The sequence below is a fragment of the Plecotus auritus genome, assembly GCF_963455305.1.
Source record: "Plecotus auritus genome assembly, chromosome: 1".
NCBI lineage: Eukaryota > Metazoa > Chordata > Mammalia > Chiroptera > Vespertilionidae > Plecotus > Plecotus auritus.
In genome coordinates this window covers 174,717,672-174,741,505 of record NC_137770.1, presented here as the reverse complement: position 1 = coordinate 174,741,505, position 23,834 = coordinate 174,717,672, and the positions used below count along the sequence as shown (strand labels likewise).

At 39.7% G+C, this 23,834-nt stretch overlaps 2 protein-coding genes across 19 annotated transcripts in view; one reads left to right on the top strand and one right to left on the bottom strand.

The window, feature by feature from the left end:
* UBE2D3 (ubiquitin conjugating enzyme E2 D3) overlaps nucleotides 1-14,850 on the bottom strand; it is a 32,863-nt gene extending 18,013 nt beyond the window's left edge. For 2 of the 18 annotated variants that reach the window (XM_080640614.1, XM_080640604.1), the window contains exons 1-2: nucleotides 14,734-14,850; nucleotides 13,298-13,452 (exon numbers count right to left, since the gene is read on the bottom strand). In XM_080640614.1, the coding sequence (XP_080496740.1) occupies nucleotides 13,298-13,321 (24 nt within the window). In that variant the 5' untranslated portion in view covers nucleotides 13,322-13,452; nucleotides 14,734-14,850. Of the gene's footprint in view, nucleotides 1-13,297; nucleotides 13,453-14,152; nucleotides 14,699-14,733 lie in introns of those variants that run through there. The other 16 variants (XM_080640613.1, XM_080640602.1, XM_080640603.1 and 13 more) reach the window with 15 other exon arrangements.
* Nucleotides 14,851-14,942: 92 nt separating this feature from the next.
* CISD2 (CDGSH iron sulfur domain 2) overlaps nucleotides 14,943-23,834 on the top strand; it is a 54,989-nt gene continuing 46,097 nt past the window's right edge. Inside the window, exon 1 of the mRNA XM_080640595.1 lies at nucleotides 14,943-14,969. The gene's annotated coding sequence lies outside the window, so the exon portion shown is untranslated. The remainder of the gene's footprint in view (nucleotides 14,970-23,834) is intronic.

The window sequence follows — 23,834 nt, the reverse complement described above, 5'->3', positions numbered from 1 at the left end:
TTTTATTACCGGAACAGCTGTCCTTTTACAAACCAAAAAATTGTAATCAGGTATTTTCATAGCTTAAGAACTAGATAAAGCAGTTCTCAAGATTCATGTCATTTGCTGAATTTTCCAGACCATCTCAGAGGCCCTCATTTTTACTATCTTTAACACTATTCTTCTGAACCAAATTATACCCAGACCTCATTGTCCACTTGAAAAACCTCATTTTGGTTTGATATCCTTGTTCCCTCAACTCAACCTTTTTTTTTTAACTCAATACTGAGTAAAATTACAACTCTAGAAGAACCTACATCTCTAGGTAGAATTCTGCTTTTAGCAACTAACATGCAGTTTCCATAATTCCATCTGACCTTATATTTACAAAAGATATGCACTTAGCCCTTCCATGACTTGTGCATAACAAATGTGCCTTATCTAGTGAGAGAATAAAGTTGTTTCCCTACTAGGTTTAAAAAAAAATTAAGATGATATAGCTCCATGTACATATACTATATATAAATCCTCATAGAAATTTATAGGCCCACAAGGTAACATTGGGCTTTTTAAGATGAATGAGAATTAAAGATAACAAATAATTGCCTTTATCATATGATCAAAATGCACTTCAGCAAATGGTTAACCCTAGCCAGTTTGACTCAGTGGATAGAAGGTCGGCCCGTGGACTGAAGGGTCCCAGGTTCCATTCTGGTTAAGGGCACATACCTCAGTTGCAGGCTTGATCACTGGCCCTGGTCAGCCATATGTGGGAGGCAACCAATGGATTTCTCTCATACATCAATGTTTCTCTCCCCCTCCCTCCTTCCACTCTCTCTAAAAATAATTGAAAAAATATTCTCAGGTGAGGAACAAAAACAAAAGAGAAGAAAATGGCGAACTGTTCAGGAATGGTCTGGATTTACTCCATTAAAAAAAAAAAAATCAGTCAAGAATTGTCCTTGTGGTAATCATTTTAAAATATACATTAAGCAAAGAATTATGTGTCCATCAACAAACCAATACTTTATGCTAATTATCTCAATATAACTTGGAAAAAATTTTTTCTGATACACCCTGCTAATTTGCTTCTGAAAGTCATACCACAAGTACTTATAAGGTAATCAAGAAAGACAGAAAGATCCCAGGATTCACCATGCGGAGATGATATAATTATCAGACCAGACAGACCCTTATGCTTCTGACATAAGTATACTCTCATGTTTAACATAAATTCATTCCACTTTTGATTCTGATCAGGAGTTGTTACAGGAACTCTTCTCAAGGTTAAACAATAGATTAAGAGAAACCATCCATATTTCAGCTTTTAAGAAACAACTTACAAAGTATCAATTTATTCTGAAATAAGTATTAGTTTGGTTTTATTGAGTAAAAAGTGTACTGGCAACTTGAATTAATCAACTATCAATTATTGGGCAAATGACTTTTTCACAGGTTAGATCAAGTCTTATATAACAATTATTTACATCCCATGATCAGCCACTTTTATTATAATGGCAATCTACTTTAACACCATCTCAAGATATACGTACTTTATTTTAGGTAAGAATCAAGCATAGTCTTATATGAACACAGAATTTTCCTATGTTCTAAAACTTATACAATCAATTCTATTGTGTAACTAGCCCACTAAAAAGAAGAGAAACCAGAAGCTAACCTATGCAGTCTACTTCCCTCTCTGCTTAAGGAACATAAAGATCCAAAAAGTTTAAGGTTAAAGCTTGTCTGGTTCCAACCCACTCCTTTCCCCTTTCCCACAAAAGATAAAGGTGTAAATTGTTAAAAATGCTACTAAAACCCAAAAACACTTACAATATGCAATTCAAATGCTCAAACATACCATCCTGAAATAAGAACATTATGTCCTCCTTGAATACCATATCATTTTGAAGTCTCACTTTTAATCCAATGTAGACCCACTATTTCCTAAGTTTATTTCATCATCTCTAAAATAACACTGTCTATTTGTACAGAAGTTTGGAGAAGATGAATGAGTTAAAGCACTTTGGCACACAACCTGGCATATGATGTACTAGGTACTTACCAACGAGCAGACCACTTGCATACCACCCATCCTGAGTAGGCACTCACAATTTGTTTATTAAAAAGCAATATTGAGCCCTAACTGGTTTGGCTCAGTGGATAGAGTGTCGGCCTGTGGACTGAAAGGTCCCAAGTTCGATTCCGGTCAAGGGCATGTACCTTGGTTGCAGGCACATCCCCAGTAGGTGGTGTGCACGAGGCAGCTGATCGATGTTTCTAACTCTCTATCCCTCTCCCTTCCTCTCTGTAAAAAGTCAAAAAATTTTAAAAAAGCAATATTGCTTCAATAACAGGCTACATATTAAAGTATTAGCCCTTAAATCTTTTGTCTATGTGAGGAATCTTTATGATTAGCTGTCTATAATGCAGTTGTTTAGCCATGACACAAGATCAGCAGTTCAAAAAATATTTGTAGATGGGGTTTTAAAGAAACCATGCTATTAGCTTGAGTCGTACAAAATTACTAATATTTGACCGTTTTTTAACAACAGAAACTGCAAAATTTTTTATCTGGAAAGGTGGAAATTCAATGGAAAACAAATACAGACTCCCTCGTAGGGTGTGACCCACTAAGCTCCTTTTTCCTAGAAACTGCATTTTCATGTGGTTCTACCTAAAAATGTCCAGTGAGCATTTGAATTCAATTATTACAAAAAACGAGTTTCTTACATTGACCTACCCCAAATTACGTACTGAATAAATACCTTGTTCTGAGTATAATGAGCTTGTTAAAAAATACTTGAAGAAAAATACCCAGCAGTTATTTTTAAATAAAAACCAATTTAATGATGGTTGTTTTAACAAAATACTTTATAGTAATGTTAAAACAACTTTGTTACAAATAGAAGTTCAAGAATATATAAAGTTGACCTAGAATACTGTATTAATATACTACTTGAAAATTACACATTTTAATTAAGAACATCAAGAAAATATTCCTTACAGTTTTTCTGCACACTGATATTTATGAATCACTAAGCCTTTATATGTTGGCATTATCACTCCTTTAGAGTAAAGGTCTAATTTCAGCTAGTTAGCACCGGATTTCAACTCTTTACTCCCATTAACTGCAGGTTCTCATTGCTTAGATAATTTCTAAATGCCTTATTTTGCATGACCTCTGAAGTAATAATCAAAAAACCTAAAATCAGGCCAATTAATTTATGTACTAAAATCTACTTTAAATTGAACATTAAAAAGTTACCTAAATTATTTTAAGGATCAAAACAGGTTTTTAAATTAGGTAACAGAATTTACTTCTAAGATAACAATTGTCATACATTATTATGTCCATAGCACAAACAAGAAAATATAAAAAAAAATCTTAGCAGAGGAGAAAAAAGCATAGTAAAGAGTATTCTTAGATGTTCTTCTATGTAGCAGACATTTTGTCTATTCAATAATCCATCTTATCCTACTTTCATGGAAATACGTTTCCCTTACTCCAAACATGTGATTATAGTGTGGGTGATCTGTCAGCCACCAAAAACCAATTACTTAAGGCTAATCACAGAATTTGTTCCTTCAGCCTCAGTGATTAGCTCAGAGTTGGAAAGTAACCGAAGCCACAACTTGACTTTATCAGTTTGTCCATGTATACCTGCCCCAAGATTTTTCAAACTGAAGCTAGAAGTAACACTTCTCCCTTCTCTAACCAGGACCCGAAAGAATGTGGGCTCAGAACTGTTGGCAAGCATGTGCCCTGAAATTACATGGCGAATCCAAAGAAAAAGAGACCACATTGGGTGACAGAAAGCAAAAAGCTGATTTGGCATATAGATAGGCAATTTCAGGCTCTGAGGTTATAGCTTGCTCTGGTTCCTACAGCTACTGTTGCCTTGATGGATAACTACCACCAGTTTTCCTTCGAGTAAACCCAAGAAACAAAAATAGAGACTCATTTAAGCAGAGTGCTACTAGAACCCATTACCAATTATACAGATTTTATCCCACTAAAACATTCAAGTAATGCTCAATTACTGCTGAAAAACTTAATTAAATTGGAGGGACAGGAAGAAGTTACATATCTGGTCTAGCAAAGAGTTAACTTTCAATCTAATCACAGTAACTAGAGATTAATTTAAACCCATTTCTAAAAATGAAAAATGTAACATTAGCTTATTAGCTCAAGTTTCACCATCAAAACATATATTCATTAGTATGAAGACGACCTTTTTGGTGTAAAGCATGTTAGGTCTGAAAACACCAAGATAAAAAAGCATGAATGCCTCCCCAATAGACTGAACTAACATAAAAGTAGGCATAATGCAAAAACAAAAAATTAATTTCAATAACCTAGGCACTTAAAATAAAGGCATTCAAATGCTTTGCCTGGGTCTACAACATGACATTTGAGCTGAGTCCTGATGGAGGGATAAGCATTTTAAATAGAGAAACTCATTCAAAGACAGAGTGTAAAAGAACACAGGTTGTAAAACTTTGATTGTATTTTGGTATATCAGAGACCACAGTGTACATACAGTAAGGGAGCAGCAGATGTGGCCAGAAAAATTAATCAGAACTGGATCTTTTCAGAGCCTTGAATATTGCATCCAAGATTATCTCAAAAGACAATGGGAAGTCATGGATAGTTTTTAAGCATGAGTAAGACAAATCATGTTTTGTTTTTTTTAACATACAAGCAATAGTACACCCAAAATGATAAAGTATGCATGTATTTGTGTGTCCAGCTTGATAGTTAAGCAAAGCTTATCATTTTTACTACTTTGTTCAAATATAAAAAACAACCCTAGCTGGTTTGGCTCAGTGGATAGAGCGTCAGCCTACGGACCGGAGGGTCAGGTTCGATTCTAGTCAAGAGCACATGCCTGGGTTGCGAGCTTGGTCCAGATCGATTAATAATTCTCCCTCATCATTGATGTTTCTATCTCTCTCCTTCTCCCTTCTTCTCTGAAATCAATAAAAATATATTAAAAAAATCTATCCATCTATCTATATATAAAAGGCTAATAATGCAAAGTGTCCCTCGGGAGTTCGATAGCTCGCTTATGATGTGCACTGAAGGAAAGCCCTGGCTGCAGCCGGCAGCCAGGGAAGGGAGACTCTGGCCAGCAGCTGGCAAAGAGAGGCCCCAATCGGCCCTGATTGCCTGCCAAGCCTAGGGACCCTACCCAAGTACAAATTTCGTGCACCGGGCCTCTAGTTTTGTGTGTGTGTGTGTGTGTGTGTGTGTGTGTGTGTGTGTGTGGTCCAGATATAACTGAAAATCTCTCATGTACTCCCCAGATTCCTTTGCCTTTCCCCAAGAGGTAGTTAACATCTCAAATTTGGTTTCTGCCATTTCTCCCCATTTTCACACACGACTAGATAGTATCACAGACCCTCCTCTCACCCCCATTCTGTAGGGATCCCTACTATAATATCTAGTAAATATAAATAAATACAAATAACAGATAAATAACCATATTAGAAAGCTATAACAGGAATTCAATGAGAGAACATTAACTAAATGGAAATAGTCCTTACTTCTACTTTATATTAGAGCCCCTTATTAGGAGAAAGAAAAGACTGAGTTCAAGTGTAGGGTATGCTAAGCTTCAGGTAGGAGGCCACAATAGTGTACCTACTAGATAACTTAAAAAATAGGTCTAGGGGTAGGTTCCAAAAAGAATGCTTTATCAAGTGTCCTTCCATCAAACATGTATTGAAGTATTTAATATAGCATCTGGCAAATTGGAGAAAAAAAATTTCAACCATATTGACATAACTCTCTATTCGAATGAAGAAATAGGTGCTTCAGATTAAACAAGATAGGGGAAACTGATGTTTTATTAGGATCAGTTCCTCCATAACTATTCAGTTTGCACCTATTACACTCAGTGTGAATTTAGTATTACTTATTTTTTAAGTTACATGGCCTTTAAATGAAAGACAAATGAGAATGTCTGTTCCACTGTAAGAGGAAACTGTATTTACTAAATTGGGAGATCAATTTCCAATGAAGCCACTAAAAGGAATTTTCTAAAGGAATTTTGTCTTTGGTTTTCACCTTATGAAATGACTTTAGAGCCTAAGTTTCACATGCTTTAAGACAAAAATAATTTATAAAATTAAAGAACTAAAATGAACTCTTAGCTTCATAGTAGAGAGGAACAGTCTCAAGGACCTGAAAAAACAGCACACCTGTTTAGTCTTCATACTCTCGCCCCCACTCCCCCCGCCTCCAAGGAGGACAGCAAGCATTACTCAGGTGGGTTCTTGGCTAACTACTGAGACCACAGAAATAGGAAAGTAGTTGGCAGGGGAAAATTGGTACACACTAGTAATTGCTATAGGCTCCACTCACCTTTAAAGAACACTAAGATGGATCAAGGACATACAATTAGGGTACAATGCTAAAAACTGTACTGCCCATTAAAAAAAAAACCCATGAAGGTTAGGCATCACTTTGCCACGGTGTGCTCTTTCAGGGAATTTTTCTTTTGGGATAACCTTCCTCTGAATTGCTTCTCCTAAAACGTGCATACCTGGCTAGTGTGAGAATTCACGCCTTCCCCCATTGGAAAATATGCTTCTCCTTTCCCTTTAAAAACCTAAAAAGACACATTGGAAAATGGGGCAAGCAAATCTCTCTAAAAGGCAACCAACAGATACACTTAAGCCAGTGAGTGTTCTCATCTGAAGACACATGATTAAACAGGAATAAGTCTGACCATTCCTTTTGGAATGGGGGCCCATAAGAGAAAACCCAGTTTGAGGAAGCTTTTGAGTTCAATTCCCCATCAGGGCACATGCCTGGGTTGCAGGCTCGATCCCCATAGGGGGGTGTGCAGGAAGAAGCTGATGTATCTCACATTGATGTTTCTCTTTTTCCCTCTCCCTCTCTATTTCTCTCTCTCTAAAAATCAATTAAAAACTTTCCACTTGACTTAGACAAGAATTGTATGGCCACGTGAATCAGCACTATAAAGACAGCCCTGGCCTCTTTGCTTACACCTACATTAAGAAACAAAGTACTGCCCTTGAGAACTGGAGATGAGGTGGGAAACAAGAATACCTCTATAAAAAATTTTTAGATAAGAATCACCCTCAAGGACCCTTAAAACCTAGCAGTATAAGGGTATAGATTTAGACCAATGAGAGGCCAAAATGCAGTATAATTCATTGTCCAATCAGGCAGATATTAACTGCTCTACTTATTCTTATAAAGATCAGATTTACTATGAAGTAAACAAAAATTAACTTTAATGTGAAATTTCTACATACCTTATGTAGATACAAATGGCAAGGAAGGAAACAACAAACATCTCAAAAACATATGGTTATCAGACATTATTTCAAAAGAATGAAGCTTGGCAAAAGATTTTGGGATCTGAACAATTTCATAAAACTGTAGACTTAAGAATGGAAAGAAATAGTTCCTTTAAAAAGTTTTAGTTTGAAATTTATAACTTGTGAGAAATTCCAGAAGTTCATCTTAAAGACTAGGAGGTAGGTGCTGCACACCATCTCATTACATCACTGACAAGATATTAACTTCCTGTTTAATTGTAATTATAGATGACACAAGCATGTTTTTTCATTAGACAAGATACTAAGAATGGCTTGAATGAATAACACTAACATTTTCTTTCTTTAGGTCACCATTAAAGATAAGCCATTTAAGATTATTCAAAGCTCTTCTTTTGTAAGCATTAACTAAATGGGCAGAGACAGAAAGCCAAATTTAGAATCTAAGCTTTGGTCCATAAAAGCAAATAAGGAATTTTATAGATATGGAAAAAAAACTAACAGCAATCAAGTAGTTGAAAATATTCAATTATACATTAGCCATGTAATTATAACAAGGCCAGGATTAACATGAAAAAGTATTTCATCCTGAAAATGAACAAGTAAGCAAGAAGCAATGAACCACAACTGAGGCCTAAAAGGTCAAACAGGGCAAATTTAACTATTTGGGCAAAGTATAAAATACTTCACTGAATTTTCCCCCTTCTGTGGCAAGGTTTTGGGTTCAATCCCCAGTCAGGACACATACTTGAATCAACCAATGAATGCATAAAATCGGTAGAAAAACAAATTTTTTTTTTCCTCTCTCTCAAAATCAATTTTTTTAAAAAGGAATTTTTTCCCTTCCCAGTAATAGGGCCAAGGGTACAGTTGTAAGAATAGATCTTATGTAATGGGGTAAATTGGTTAATAAAATACTCACTTTCTTTGCTCTGATAGCAAAACAAATTAAGAACACAAAATTTCCAATTAAAAAATGAAAACCATTTGATTTCACTAATTTCAAAACATTTCTTTGGCAAAGGAGGAATAGTTAGAAAACAAAAACCTTCCTATAACAATGACATAATGTAGTATAAGAATAATACTTAAACCTATATTTTATAGGTAAAGGTAATATGTGAATGAAGATACCCCTTACAGTTTCCTTTAATATTTCCCCTATTTGGCTTATAATATTCTTAAAAGGTTAAGTCATAGAAGGTGCAAATATCTAATCATGTGTTTAAAATGCTTGTTTCCTCCACTCAAAGCAAAGATTCTCATGGGTAATGACAGGCTTCCTTATTTTTTATCCCCTGGGACTAGACTAACATGCCAGAATAAAACCTCAATGAGTATTAAACTTTTTAAACAGGGGGCCAGTTCACTGTCCCTCAGACCGTTGGAGGGCCGGACTATAGTTTAAAAAAACAACAACAAAAAAACTATGAACAAATTCCTATGTGCACTGCAGGCCTGGGACGTGTCGGCTGCTAAGCAGGACAGGCAGTGGCACTCGGCGGGCCGCAGTTTGAGGACCCCTGGACTAAATGATTATCCCCTATGTCTGTGGTTCCCAACTAGAGGGAGGCTCCAGAAATGCCCTTAGGGAGTATTTTAAAATTATGCCTGTTTCCACAGAAAAATAACTCAGTAAGTCTGATAAGACCCCGTCTCTGTCCCTGTATACTTCAAAAACTCTGCTAAGCATTCTGACATATAAATGTAATTCATATCAAAACCCACATATATAATAACATATATAATAAAATGTAAGGGCCAATCTAGGACTTGAGAATTTAATCGAAAACATTTTTATCTCAGTATCAGAACCTATTCTCTTCTTTAACAGAAAAGATTATAGTAAAATGCTTTGGGAAATTCTTAAGAATTGACGATATCATAGATAACTAATAGCACCTGAACCCAAGAGTTAACATAAATTAGCAATAGGCATATCTGATAGGGTTTTTCCCCTAGTGCTAGCAAGAATTTTTAACTATGTATTTGTACAAATAACGAAACCAGAATTAACACTACAGGTGAGCATGATGAAACCAAAGCACAAGGTATTAGAGTAAGGCACTCTTTTTCAAATTAAATAAATATGGAGGTCATTATAAGATCAAGCATCCTTCAGTCACACAACTGTCCTACAAATTAAGTTAGCTAGCTATAGATGTCTTGAGATTCTTAAAAGAAACACATGCAAGACAGTGTATCCACCCTCAAGGCTCACTGGGGACAAGTTCAATATATCCCTAAGTCAGTGGTCGGCAAACTCATTAGTCAACAGAGCCAAATATCAACAGTACAACAACTGAAAGTTCTTTTGAGAGCCAAATTTTTTAAACTTAAACTTCTTCTAATGCCACTTCTTCAAAATAGACTCGCCCAGGCCGTGGTATTTTGTGGAAGAGCCACACTCAATGGGCCAAAGAGCCGCATGTGGCTCGCGAGCCGCAGTTTGCCGACCACAGCCCTAAGTGATCAGTTGGGTACATGGTAGTTCTCATAGTCCTTGAAGACAGAGGCCAAAAAGGTATTCACTCGTAATTTCAAAAACTCGTGTTAGCTAAATTTTAATTCACAGTATTTAAAGTTAAATCCCATTTCAATGCTAAATGGAAGAAAAAGGGCTTACTTCAGGTAGCCAAGACTAACATGACATTCACCTAACTATAAAACAGAAAACGATATGGTTCAAAACACCAGTACAGCATAGAGTTTAAGAGTGTAAATTGATCTGTATCTCAGTTACTTACTAGCTGTGTGACAATAGTAACTTAACCTCTCTGCCTGTTCCCTTAAGTATAAAATGGAATGGTAAGAGCATCTATCTCTCAGGGTTGTTGTAAAGATTAAATTAGTTGATACAATGGGTTTAGAAACAGTGTTGAGTACACAGTAGATACTATGACCAAGCTATTAGTAGGTTCTAATCCCAACTCTGATATAACCCTGGGAGTTTTTTTCTTTAACATGTCTCTCAAGATTCCTAATCTCAAAATGGGAACAATAATTGTACCTGCTTTCTTGAGTTATAAGATTAAATGAGTTAACACAAGTGTTTCAAATAGTTCTAACACGCTGAACACACAAAGCATGAAGCTATTCTTGCAGGCTTGGTTCACATTATATTTTATGTCAAGTTCTCTCAATATCCCCCAAACACATGCACTGTAGTTATTTTGTTTAATAGTAAAATCACTACTGCTCCCAAATATCACCAATCAACTTGGAGTTTCTACTTTTGATTATTGTTGTTTAAGAAATAGCTTCATTAGACCATATTACAGCTCGTCTAAAATAAAGAATTCAGCAAAAACCAAACAAGGTTTTCTGATAAGGCTGCTTGGTCTAAGAAATATTCGAACAAAAATTGTAAAAACATAAGCTTTAGAACAAAATAAATTCAAAGGCTTAATCAAATGAACTATCAATGGTTAGTCGGACAATAAGCACTTCATTAAAATAAGATATATCTTAGTATTTGGAATTGGAGGCTTTCAAAGAACTCAAAATAAATAGATACATGACACAAGAAATACCATACTAACATCAATGCCTACTTGACCTCATTATTTCTAGAACAAAAGTACCCTCTCTCAATTGTTGTCCATTTCTAAAATTCTGTTTGGAACTGAATTTCTTTTTAAAGTCTCACTGTATGACTCTGACAGCAATTGCTGAAAACCAAAGCATACGCAAGTCAAAACTTTTCTATAGGTTAAAAAAAAAAAAATACAACAGCGATTTTTCCAATTTGTTAGGTGTCATTATATCAAGATTCTATGCTATACACATCTTCAAAATATTTACATGACAAGCAAGTAAAAAGAGTACTTGGCTAAAAAAAGTTCTTTAATAAAAGTTTTGAAGATTAAAGTGATAGTAAAATAGCAGTAATAATAATCTGAGTGCCACGTGCCAGTTCAAAGCCACACATTAATCTATTTAATATAGTACTAAAAACAAAACAAAAATCTAAAATTTGTTTTGCTCACTGTTGCATCCCCAGTGTCTAGAACAGTGCCTGCTACATACTAGGCACTCAAGTATCTATTGTTCATATTAAATATTCATTTTTATAGAAGCACACAGATAAGTTGCCCAGTCCTAGAATTCTAACTGGAGCATTTCTGCTCCAAAGTTCACACTCTTAACCATTACAATGTCTCTCTAGAGCTTTTAAATCATTAAAAGTGGTGTCACAGCAGCTGATTATCACCTGAAAAAGAAAAAAAATCAATGAGACCCTCCTTTAAAATGTTCTGTTCCACATGTATAAAAAGCTATGGACTTGAAATTATTCCACATCTCAGTGGCCTGAATCCCCAAAGATTAAAAAGGTTTTGATTTGTACTAAATATTGTTTTTTTTTGCATTTAACTATGCTGTAAAATATAACTATGCTTCTCCAATGTGCTGCTGGCCTTCAAAGGGGTCACAGAAAAGGGTGTTTAAATAATCCTTTAAGCCTTAATTCCTCGTTTTTCTTTTCCATCTTCTCAAATATATAAAGATTTAAGTTTATATTTACATAAACCAACAATGACAATGCAATGATGACCTAAAACAAAATCAAATCATCAATACATGGAGTGAAGATCTAAAACTTCATCGTCAAATACAGCAGTTTTTTCAAATAAACACCAGTGACACGTAAATGTAAAATTAATCAGTATCAGGCCTATTTTAGTAAAGCCAAGAACTTGCATTTCCTTCCATGCACAACCCTTTTTAAAAGATTCTAACCTACAACCTCCCCTGTCTCCTAGTTTTAGTAAGGCTGAATTTATTCCATGACATTTTTTTCAAGTTAGCTGTAAATACTCCACCCTCCTGGATTGTGCAAGAACCGAACACATCACACATATACACAAGTTACAAAAAAGGGAAATACGGTCTGAGATTTTGAATATAGCTAAGTATTGAGCAGGAGGTCTTAGCGCAGTGTACAACCTAATGAAAAAGTTAACCTTTAACAAAGAATATTATTTCTTATTATTACAAAAGGAGATGCCGGAAAAAGCCTGAACCAGTTAAAGCAGCCGCCATCTTAAAATGCGGGATAGAAGTTAGAGCAAGAAAATGAGACTAAACCACCGGAGGTGGAGGTTCCGCTCACCCAGAGGCCTGAAATGCCTCCCCCCCTTTTTTCTCAACCGAGATCGACAGGTTAGTATCAAACGTTTCAAGTAGCGAATCAATCTTCCCAGAGGGTGCTCTTAAATGGGCCGAGGCTAAAATAGGTACGCCTAACCTTAGCCTACTGCCATCGCACCCCTTCTCCCCCATCCCCCCAGCCAAAAGAGAAAGAAAGCTTCCAGAAGGCTGTTACATCAGTTCCCGGTGTGCTTCTGATAAATAGCTTCGGGGGAAAAACCTGAGCCATAGGAAGTGGCAACACTGTGTCAGCTCCTCTCCTCCCAACACCACTTATTCTTGTGTAACCAGCCCAGAGTGATGAAGAGTTTCTGACTAGACTCATTCACTGCTCCTCTGGTGTTAAGACAATTCCACCCCCACCCCTAATAAAGTTCAGGACCCGCCGGATTTCTGCGATCTTTTCCCCGCTGAGTTTCCTACTTTTCTTCTCCCTAGAAAGCCTAGAACCTTGATCTTACAATTAAGTTTTCAAGCACCGAGAACAGGAAGCGCCATGACATCTGCGGGAGCGTCTCCCCTCAATTTTGACCCCTAAACCAGATGAACTCTTCCTTTAGAAGCAGAACCAAGGAGCCTGAAATCACTCTTCCCCACCCCAAATTTGCACCAATTTCACTAAAACATACTCAAGATAACACCCCACCTGCCACGAGTGTTCTGTTCACTAGCTTTAAACCTCTCTTTCTTCACAAAGTATATCCGCGTTCCCCATCCCCCAAAGGAAGAAAGATCCAAGGCAGGCTACTTTCAAAATTACACGTCCGTCCCCCCCCCCCCCGCCCCCCGCTTCCACCGGGCCTGAGCCTTCCTTTCCTCCCACGGCCCCATCGCGTTCAGCTCCGTGGGTTACCTTATTAATCCGTTTCAGCGCCATAGTCTGTGCTTTGCGTCTGGCTCCTCACTATCTCGGTGTGTGCTCAAAGGTCCGGCCAAAACTCTTGATTACCCCGGCGGCAGGGAAGGCTTGTCTCTTCGTCTCACACCGGCTCTGCCAGACACAGGCGCCTTTTGCAAAAACGAAGCAGATCAGCACACGCACAGGCCCCGGAGAGACCCCGATGAATCCAGGTCCCTTAAAACCGCCGGGATCCGGGGAGGGTGGGGTGGCGTGGCAAAGCCACCAACAGCTTCTATGCCGCGCTTCGGGCCGAAGAGGGGGACCGGGAGGAGCGAAGGGGAGGCTACAAGTTTTACTTCCCGGCCTCTCGAAAGGAAGAGCCCGGGTGGGAGAGGAAGAGGCGTAGGAGAAAGGGGTGGGTGCGGGGCAGGGTCCGGAGCCCAGCAGAGGAGGAGCCGGGGCCTAGTCGGCGCTATGCCGGCGTCACTGGGGCAAAGAAAGGCTAGGGGGAGGGGGAAACGGGAGGCTCGGGGCCGACGCCGGGCTCCTTTCGGTTTCTACTCAAAGGTGCCGGGGAGGGGAAGGAAATAAAGAAGAGAGGCTAGATGTGTGTTGCTGTCCCCGCAGCTACAGCTATTCTGTGTCGCCCCTGACGCCACCGTACACTCCGCCTTCCAGCGCGCTCCCGCCCAGCCCCCGCCACCACGAGCCCGGGCAGCCCCAGAGGCTCCGGCGGAGGCGCGAGGACGCGCCCATTCCCCCTCCCCCTGAAGCAGGAGAGGCCCCGGCTCCTCCACTCTCCCCACCCTACCCCACCCAACAGGGCTGGCCACTCGAGCCGCCCAGGGCCTGCGTTCCCCCTCTTACCCGGCCGGCCAGTGAGCCGGCCTCCCTTCCCTTCCCCTAGCCGTCCACACCCACGCGTACTGAGGGGCCGGGGCCTCCCTCTGGCTGCGGCCTCGGCCTCCTCCCCGCGCGGAAGCTGGGTGCCTCCCCGGCCCTACGGGGCTCACGCGCACGACACAGCCACAAGATGTCCGCTCTGACGGAACTACTGCCAGCTGCCACGCTCCGCCCCTCCCCCCCGCCTGCCTCTTCACCGCTGCGGATCAGTCCGCCAACGCCGCCTTCGCGAGCACAGGACACGTCTAAGGGTGCGGGGAGACAGTTTACTTCCCACGTCCAGGGCCGAGTGTCTGCGCTACCCACTTTTCCTTCTTTTCAGAACACCACCTTCTTACAAAACTGATCGGAGGTTGGACTGGGAGGGCGGGGGCCGAAGGCGGGTCATGGGCTGGGGGGGGGGGAAGAGAAGAGGGGCGGCGGAAACCCTTAGACTCAGAGAAGCATCGAGAACCGGAAGGAGTCCATAGCAGGAAGGTAATGGAAACGGCAGCTGCGCCGTAGAACCCCACGCCCCTCCCAGTAGCGTCCCCCAGTTTTCTCACTTGGTATGGAGGCGGTTCTCGCGATAACCTCGTGGCTGGTTTACCGGAGCTGGAGGTCTGCAATGACTTAAGGGCAGTTTTGTGCACTCTTCCTGATGTGGGCCCGCCCCCAAACCCACAAACTCTCGCGAGATTGAATAGGCACCGGTTGGAGCTGGGAAGGGCCGTGGCCGGGAAGCACCGCCCCTGAATGCTTATGCTGGTGGGAGGGAGAGGAAATGGAATTCCCCGGACTGGTAAGAGCGCGCGCCGACACATCCCTCTCACGCGCCCAATCAGGAATGTGCGGTGGGAGGCGCCGTGGACTAATTACTAGATACTTTTAGTCCGGGTTGACCCGGGCTTTTGAAGTTTGTGGTGGAGCAGGTGAGAGATCTTTACTCTCCTGCGGGTCTGGCCCGGTTAACCATTGGGCGGAGGCGTATCCCAGCATGGGAATCGTAATTTAAAATAGAACCTAGCGGACCGCTGATCGGCGCTTCCATCAGCCGAAATCTAATGTATTTCTGACCTGAGAGGATCAATATACTGAGAAGAGCGGATCCATATAGACCTGTTCCCATAATTTGAGCAGCCTAGGAATCAAGCTCAACTGTGAATTTAATAGATGGGGAATAGAGAGAGAGACGGGCTGTTTGCTGGTCTGTTAAGCAACCGGCACCATCCGCCAAGGTTTAGGTATGGAATAATAGACTTACTACTCCTTTCCTCCTGTTATGTTTTTACTCCTTGAACCACAGCGTTGCGAAACTCAATCAAGAATTCAAAGTTTTGGGTCAGAAAATTCAATATTTAGTGAAACATTCAGGGGAAGAAATATTAGGATAGGATTGGCCTGTTTTAATCTGCTGGGTCTGAAGTATTTTGCTCTCTAGTGTTTCTTTCTGGCAAAAGTTAGTAAGACAATTTTAAAGTCATTTAAAGGTAGCATTGACCTGCTTAAAGTTTTCTAATATTCCTTAATGATCCCACTTAACGAAGTGGAGCTCTTTAAGAATTAAATAGAAAGACAAACTTGTTTTTAAAATACACTTTTTAAAAAGGGAAACAGCAAGTTATTTCCTCTTACAAGAAAGTATTACCTAGTAAAAACTTCATAGGTCTGTTAAGTTAGCTAATACATACTGTTCAAGAGAACTTAATAGTGTCATTAGGGCAATTAGTGAAACAGTGTTTCTCAAACCAGTCGCTATTGAAATCACCTAGGGATTTTGTTGAAATGCTGATTTTGATTTAGGCCAGGATGAAGCCTGAGATTCTACATTTCTAATAAACTCCAGGTGATACAGATTATTCTGGTCAGAGCAACTCATTGTCAGTAGCAAAAGCACTAAAGTGCTCACCTCCTGGCCTACTGGACTCCCCACCACCAACCAATAATCTTTTCCTTTGTTCTTTTTAACCAGTCTAATAGAGTAGGAACACAGGGTTAGGCAATTGGAATGGAGGAAGAAATCCAGGTTTGACTTCGGGCTCTGTCACTTCCCATATGTGTGCTATTGTGTGGTTACTTAGTTTCTTCAACACTTAACTAGGCACAGTAATAGCTGTTGTCCTTTCTCACAGGCTTATTGTGTCGTTTAGATGTCATAATGTATGTGGAAGGACACTGTAGACTACAGTGGAGTATAAATGTAAGTTATTAAAGTAACCAGTGAGACATTAACTGGCCATAGTGTGAAATAAATCTGTAAGCATAATAGTAAGGGTAATATTTATGGAACACATTACCAGATACTATGCTTGTTAACCCCCTTTATAAATAAAGAAATTGATGCAGAGATTAAATTACTATCTCAAGGTCACACCGCTAATAAATGGCAGAAATAGAATTTGAACCCATGCCATTGACTTCAGAGTATTGAATGGGATTTCATATTGTCTCTTAATTTAGAAAGTAGGAGAGTAGGATGTTTTATGTTTCTACTTTCAATGCCATCTGAATCTAATTTTATATGACTAATTTCCCCATCTATTTATTTTGTTCTTTCAGAAGCCAGGCTTCAAGGGTGGTAGGAAACATTCCTACCTTGAAGAAGCTAATTTGTATTACTTCAATTTAAACAATCTTCAGTATGAAAGTATCATGAAACATGTTAATGCTCAGAATTAACAGAGCACAGAGGACTGGGACAGAGTTCTTGCATTTTTTTAGTGCTACAAACCACATTGGCAGTTTGGTAAATGAACTCTTCTCAGAATAATGTTTTTAAATGTATAAAATAAAACTTACAGTATTATAAAAGAAAACATTTTGAAATAGTCCCAAAATATTTTTTTAAAAATTGATATAGGAATAATTGTGCTTTATTAAAACATTTGTGATGGGTCTAGAAAGACCAAATTTTTGAAATGACGAACATAATTATTTTCAGAGTTTGCAACAGTTGTGATATAAAGTATCTGTGATTCTTTTGGTGACACAGATATAGATTTGTTGCTTATATTCAAAATTGAAGGAAATGTGAATTTTCAGTTAGAGATTAGTAAAAATACAGATGTAATTTTTTCGCATCCAGGTTCACATCCTGACTTCTATTCATGAACTATATGTTAAAAAAGTCTTTGGTAGAGTCAAGTAGGCTTATTCCTGTGATTCATCAAGAAAAAGCTTAATTGCCACCAGTATATTCTCAAAAAGGCATGAGCCCAGCTTGAGTGGCCCATTGGTTGAGCGTTGAACTATGAACCAGGAAGTTGCAGTTCAATTCCTCATCAGGGCACATGCCCGGGTTTATGGGCCCAGCCCCCAGTAGAGGGCGTGCAGGAGGCAGCCGATCAATATTTTTTTTTCTCATCATTGATGTTTCTATCCCTCTGCCTTCTCTGAAATCAATAAAAAATATATTTTTAAAAAAGAAGGCATGGAAGTGTGTAATAGGTTTAGGAAATAGTTTTATCCCATTTTTTTTATACCTATAAAGTGCCCTTATGGAAAATTTACCTATCCAGAATGGTTCATTTCCCAACCATTTTGGATAACTTAGATTTTACTATCTTATTCATTATACACCTTCACAAATAAGATGGGGTGGAAGAACACAAACGGAAAATAATAAGGTTGAAAGAAATTAAAATACTGTATATTGAAAAAATTTTAAATAAGTGTTAATAATTATTATTTGAAGTACTGTATGCTAGGTCCTCATTATCTCTTCAAATCCCTTTTGTACAGATGAAACACTAAAGTTCATATAATAATTAGTAGAGCTAGGATTTAAACCTGGCCTCAAGGCTTACACTATTTTTTTTAAGTATTATTTTTATTGTTTTCAGAAAGAAAGGGAGAAGGATAGAAACATCAATGATGAGAGAGAATCATTGACCAGCTGCCTCCTGCATGCCCCCTACTGGGGTTTGAACCTGCAATCCGGGCATGTGCCCTCTCCTGGAATCCAGATTTTATATTCACAACTAGAGGCCCGATGCACAAAGATTCGTGCAAGAAGGGGCCTTCCTTCCCCTGGCTGCCGGCATCGCCTTCACTCTGGCTGGAGCTGCCTTTCCGCCTTCCCACGCTGCCCAGAGGCCCAGAGTGGCTGGGGAAGTGTGGACCGCCTGTGTTGTTGTCATGGCGACGACGCAAGTGTCTTACCCCACCCCCAGCCACTCAGCGGCTACATATGCAAATTAACCCGCCATATTTGTTGGGTTAATTTGCATACTCCTGATTTGCTGGTAGGCATCGTGAAGGTACGGTCAATTTGCATCTTACTCTTTTATTAGTGTAGATGCATGTTTACATACTCTGCTTGGAACTTATTCAGCTAAATGTTACTTCATATTGTCTACAGGAAAATCAAATGTGTTTCTATAGTTTACCTGTTCAGAATCTCATATTTATGATCAAGACAAGTCATGTGGTTTAGGAGACTGTGCTTTATTTCATGTTAAGAACATCATTTTGATCTTAAGATGGTTTTTGGCACATAATGGACCATGAACAAATGTTTGAGGTAAAAATAAATTGGAATATTTTCTTACGTATACATGAATGTTCAAGTAGCATTATTCATAATAGCCAAAAGTGGAAACAACCCAAATGTCCATCAGCTGGTAAATGAATATATAAAATACAGTATATCTATATATAATAATATTAGTTAATAAGGAACACAATACTGATATATGCCACAACATGTATCTTTTTTAAAAATGTTTTTTAAAATTGATTTGTAAGTCAGAGAAAAACGTTGATGTGAGAGAGAAATATCAATCAGTTGCCTCAAATATGGACCCTGATCAAGGACTGAACCTGAAACCTAGGCATGTGTCCTGATCCGGAATTGAACCTGATGATGCTCCAGCCAGGGCTCCAACATGTATCTTGAAGCTTGAAAATATTCTGCTTAGTGAAAAAGGTCAGACACAAAAGGCCACATATTGTAGGCAAATCCACAGAAACAGAAAGTACTAGATTACTGGTTGCCATGGACTAGGGTCAGGGGGAATGGGAATGACTGCTAATGAGTTTGGGGTCTTTTAGGGAGAGATGATGAAATACTCTAAAATTAGATAATGGTAATGGTTACACAACTCTTAATATATTAAAACCCAATGAATTGTACACTTTAAAAGAGTGAATTTATATGTGAATTATCTCAATGTAAACTTTTAAAAAATTAAAACCAAAATGTGAAATCAGTCTGGAAATATTTTCAATATCTCATAATACTTATCAGGATACTGGTGATAAATAAGATATGGCATCCTTGTAAAATGTGAAACATTTACAGCCAGTAAGAGGTTTTTCCTTCAAAACAAACAACAGTGCTTATTTTAATATAATAATAAGCATTTGCTGTCAATTAGTCTTAGAGGTGTCTTCATCAATATTTCCTTAATGAAATAGTGATTAAAAATTAATTTTAAATAGCATTTTATTTCTTTGAAAATTAAAGCTCATAATTATGGCCAGAAATAGGACAATACACCAAATTTGGCTTACTTTATAGAATTTTTTTTAATTTCAAAAAAAATGAGGTTGAAAATCCTCATTTTAGATAAGGATTTTGAAGGTGAGATACTGACAAAACTAAAACAATTTAGCAACAAGTTTTGATGTCCTTTAGTCAAGGGAACACAATCCATGGATTAGGGAGTACAGTACCTCACAACTGGTGGAACACTACTCCCAAGGGATTTGGAGCAGGAGTGAGTTTTATAGAGCATTACAAGCAGCAACCCAGAGATCGGGTATGTTTCGCTAGAAGGTTGGGAATTTTCTTGTAAGGCTAGCAGGTGCTATTTCCTGGGGAAAGGTCAGCTATCTATATTGCTGAGTTGGAGAATTGTTTGTGATTGGTGTGGGTTAGGTTTCCTTGACAGGTGTTTCCTGTAAGTGCAGGTTGACTTAGATTTGTGATGTGGCCAGGCCACTGGGCAGCCACCGTTTTGTGGGTTCCAATATATAAATTACCTTTATCAGTACTTAACTAAAAGCAAGGAATCAAGATTAAAATTACCTCCCACCAATAATTATAACTTTTAATTTCAATAAATACAAAAAACCTAAAGTAAACAGATAGGGTTTGATTTAGACCAAAAATTATTTTACCAATATTATATTTGATTGTTTAAATGTATCTATGAAAGATTTTTTATTTTTTTGATTCATGAAGATATTACATATGTGTCCTTATTCCTTCCTTGCACCCCCCCTCCCCTCCGCTCATGCCCTCACCGCCCTGGTATCTGTGTCCATTGGTTATGCTTATATGCATGCATACAAGTCCTTTGGTTGACCTCTCCCCTTTCCCCCCCACCCTCCCCTACCTTCCCTCTGAGGTTTGACGGTCTGATCGATGCTTCTCTGTCTCTGGATATGTTTTTGTTCATCAGTTTATGTTCATTATATTCCACAAATGAGTGAGATCATGTGATATTTATCTTTCTATGACTGGCTTATTTCGCTTAGCATAATGCTCTCCAATTCCAATTTGGATACCTTTTATTTCTTCTTCTTGTCTGATCACTATGGCTAGCACTTCCAGTACTATATCTAACAGGAGTGGTGAAAGTGGAAATCCCTGTCTTGTTCCTGTTCTTGGGTTCTTGCTCCATGCTGTTGCAAATGGTAATAATTCCTTCTTTTTAACTGCAGCATAGTATTCCATTGTGTAGATGTACCACAGTTTTTTAATACACTCATGTGCTGATGGGCACTTAGGCTGTTTCCAAATCTTAGCTATGGTGAATTGTGCTGCCATGAACATAGGGGTGCATATATCCTTTCTGATTGGTGTTTCTAGTTTTTTTGGATATATTCCTAGAAGTGCGATCACTTGGTCAAATGGGAGTTCCATTTTTAGTTTTTTGAGGAAACTCCACACTGTTCTCCACAGTGGCTATACCAGTTTGCATTCCCACCAGCAGGGCAGGATGGTTCCTTTTTCTCGGAATCTTTGCCAGCACTTGTCATTTGTTGATTTGTTGATGATAGCCATTCTGACAGGTGTGAGATGGTACGTCATTGTCGTTTTGATTTGCATCTCTCGGATGATTAGTGACTTTGATCATGTTTTCATATGTCTCTTGGCCTTCTGTATATCCTCTTTCAAAAAGTGTCTATTTAGGTGCTTTGTCCATTTTTTTTATTGGGTTATCTTCCTTTAAGTTCTATGAGTTCCCTGTAAATGTTGGAGATTAAACCCTTATCAGAGATAACATTGACAAATATGTTCTCCCATGCAGTAGGCTTTCTTATTGTTTTTTTTTTAAATAAATCTTTATTCAGATTATTACAATTATTTCTCCTTTTTCCCCCCATAGCTCCCCTCCACCCATTTCCCACCCCACCTTCTGCCCTTACCTCCCCCCCCACTGTCCTCATCCATAGGTGTATGATTTTTGTCCATTCTCTTCATGAACCCCCCATATCCCTTTCCCCCTGAGAATTATCAGTCCACTCCCTTTCTATGCCCCTGATTCTATTATATTCACCAGTTTATTCTGTTCCTCAGGTTTTTAATTCACTTGATTTTTAGGTTCACTTGTTGATAGATATGTATTTGTTGTTCATAATTTTTCTCTTTACTTTTTTCTTCTTCCTCTTCTTTAAGAATACCTTTCAGCATTTCATATAATACTGGTTTGGTGGTGATGAACTCCTTCAGCTTTTTCTTATCTGTGAAGCTCTTTATCTGCCCTTCAATTCTGAATGATAGCTTTGCTGGGTAGAGTAATCTTGGTTGTAGGTTCTTGCTATTCATCACATTGAAAATTTCTTGCCACTCCCATCTGGCCTGCATAGTTTCTGTTGAGAAGTCAGCTGACAGTCGTATGGGTGCTCCCTTGTAGGTAATTAACTGTTTTTCTCTTGCTGCTTTTAATATTCTCTCTTTGTCTTTTGCTCTTGGCATTTTAATTATGATGTGTCTTGGTGTGGTCCTCTTTGGATTCCTTTTGTTTGGGGTTCTGTGGGCTTCCTGGACTTGTAAGTCTATTTCTTTCACCAGGTGGGGGAAGTTTTCAGTCATTATTTCTTCAAATAGGTTTTCAGTATCTTGCTCTCTCTCTTCTTCTGGCACCCCCATAATTCTGATGTTGGTACGCTTGAAGTTGTCCCAGAGTCTTCTTACATTATCTTCAACTTTTTGGATTTTTTTTTTTGCTTTTTGCTTTTTCGGTTGAGTGTTTTTTGCTTCTTTGTATTTCAATTCTTTGACTTGATTCTTGTGTTCCTCTATTCTGTTTCTGGGTCTCTGTATAATATTTTTTATTTCAGTCAGTGTATGTTTAATTTCTAGTTGGTCCTTTTTCATATCTTCGAGGGTCTCGTTATATTTATCGGCCTTTTCTAGGATATTCTTAAAAAGTCTTATAACCGTGGTTTTGAATTCTATATCCAGTCGTTTCTTTTCCTCCATTTCTTTCGTTTGTGATCTGATTCTTTGACCCCGCATTTTCACTGATTCCCTGAGTTGGTAAGGTAGATATTTGTGCTAGGTTTCCAATATGGCCCAGTGGGTCTGCTTCCCCAGTTAACCTGAGGTGGACACTCTTGGTGCACCCCTTTGTGGACTGTGTGTACAGCCTTGTTGTATTTAAGTCTTTATTGTTGTTGGTATCACTGGGAAGAATTGACCTCCGGGCCAGTTGGCTGTAAGGATCAGCTGTGTCTATGCTGGGAGAAGTTTGGTGCTGGAGACAGCCTTATAGGATTAGACTTGCCAAATTGCAATAGCCTCTGTGCTCAACTTGGATGGGGTGGAGTCTCAGTCTTGGCTTCCTGTCAGCCTTGCCCTTGCGCGCATGTGCGCTTTCAGTCCTCCGCCTTCCCCAGTTCGAGTCTCCACCTGAGAGTCCAGACTCCCCCAACAAGAGCGTGGGTCCCCATGGGCTCGCCTGGAACTGGGGTTCACTGCAGTCAGAACTGGGGCTCAGTGCCGTCAGGAGCCTCTGACTCCCTTCCACTAGGGAAAGCCTGTGGCAACCTCCGCAGCCTTTGTGCGCACTGGCACGCGCGCGCATGCGCACTTTCAGTCCTCCGCCTTCCCCGGCTCCCGAGTCTCCGCCCGAGAGTCCAGACTCCCCCCACAAGAGCGTGGGTGCCCAGGGGCTCGCCTGGAACTGGGGTTCACTGCAGTCAGAACTGGGGCTCAGTGCAGTCAGAATCCTCTGACTCCCTTCCACTAGGGAAAGCCTGTGGCAACTTCCGCAGCCTTTGTGCGCACTGGCACGTGCGCGTGTGCGCACTTTCAGTCCTCCGCCTTCCCCGGCTCCCGAGTCTCCGCCCGAGAGTCCAGACTCCCCCCACAAGAGCGTGGGTCCCCAGGGGCTCGCCTGGAACTGGGGTTCACTGCAGTCAGAACTGGGGCTCAGTGCAGTCAGGCTCCTCTGACTCCCTTCCACTAGGGAAAGCCTGTGGCAACCTCCGCAGCCTTTGTGCGCACTGGCCCGCGTGCGCCTTCAGACTTCTGCCTTTCCCAGCTCGAGTCTCCGCCCGAGAGTCCAGACTCCCCCCGTAAGAGCGTGGGTCCCCAGGGGTTTGCCCGGAACTGGGGTTCAGTGCAGTCAGAACTGGGGTTCAGTGCGGTCGGAGGCTTCCTTCCCCCTTCCGCCAGAGAAAGTCAGCCAGGCTCTCAGCCGCCCTTCCTCTC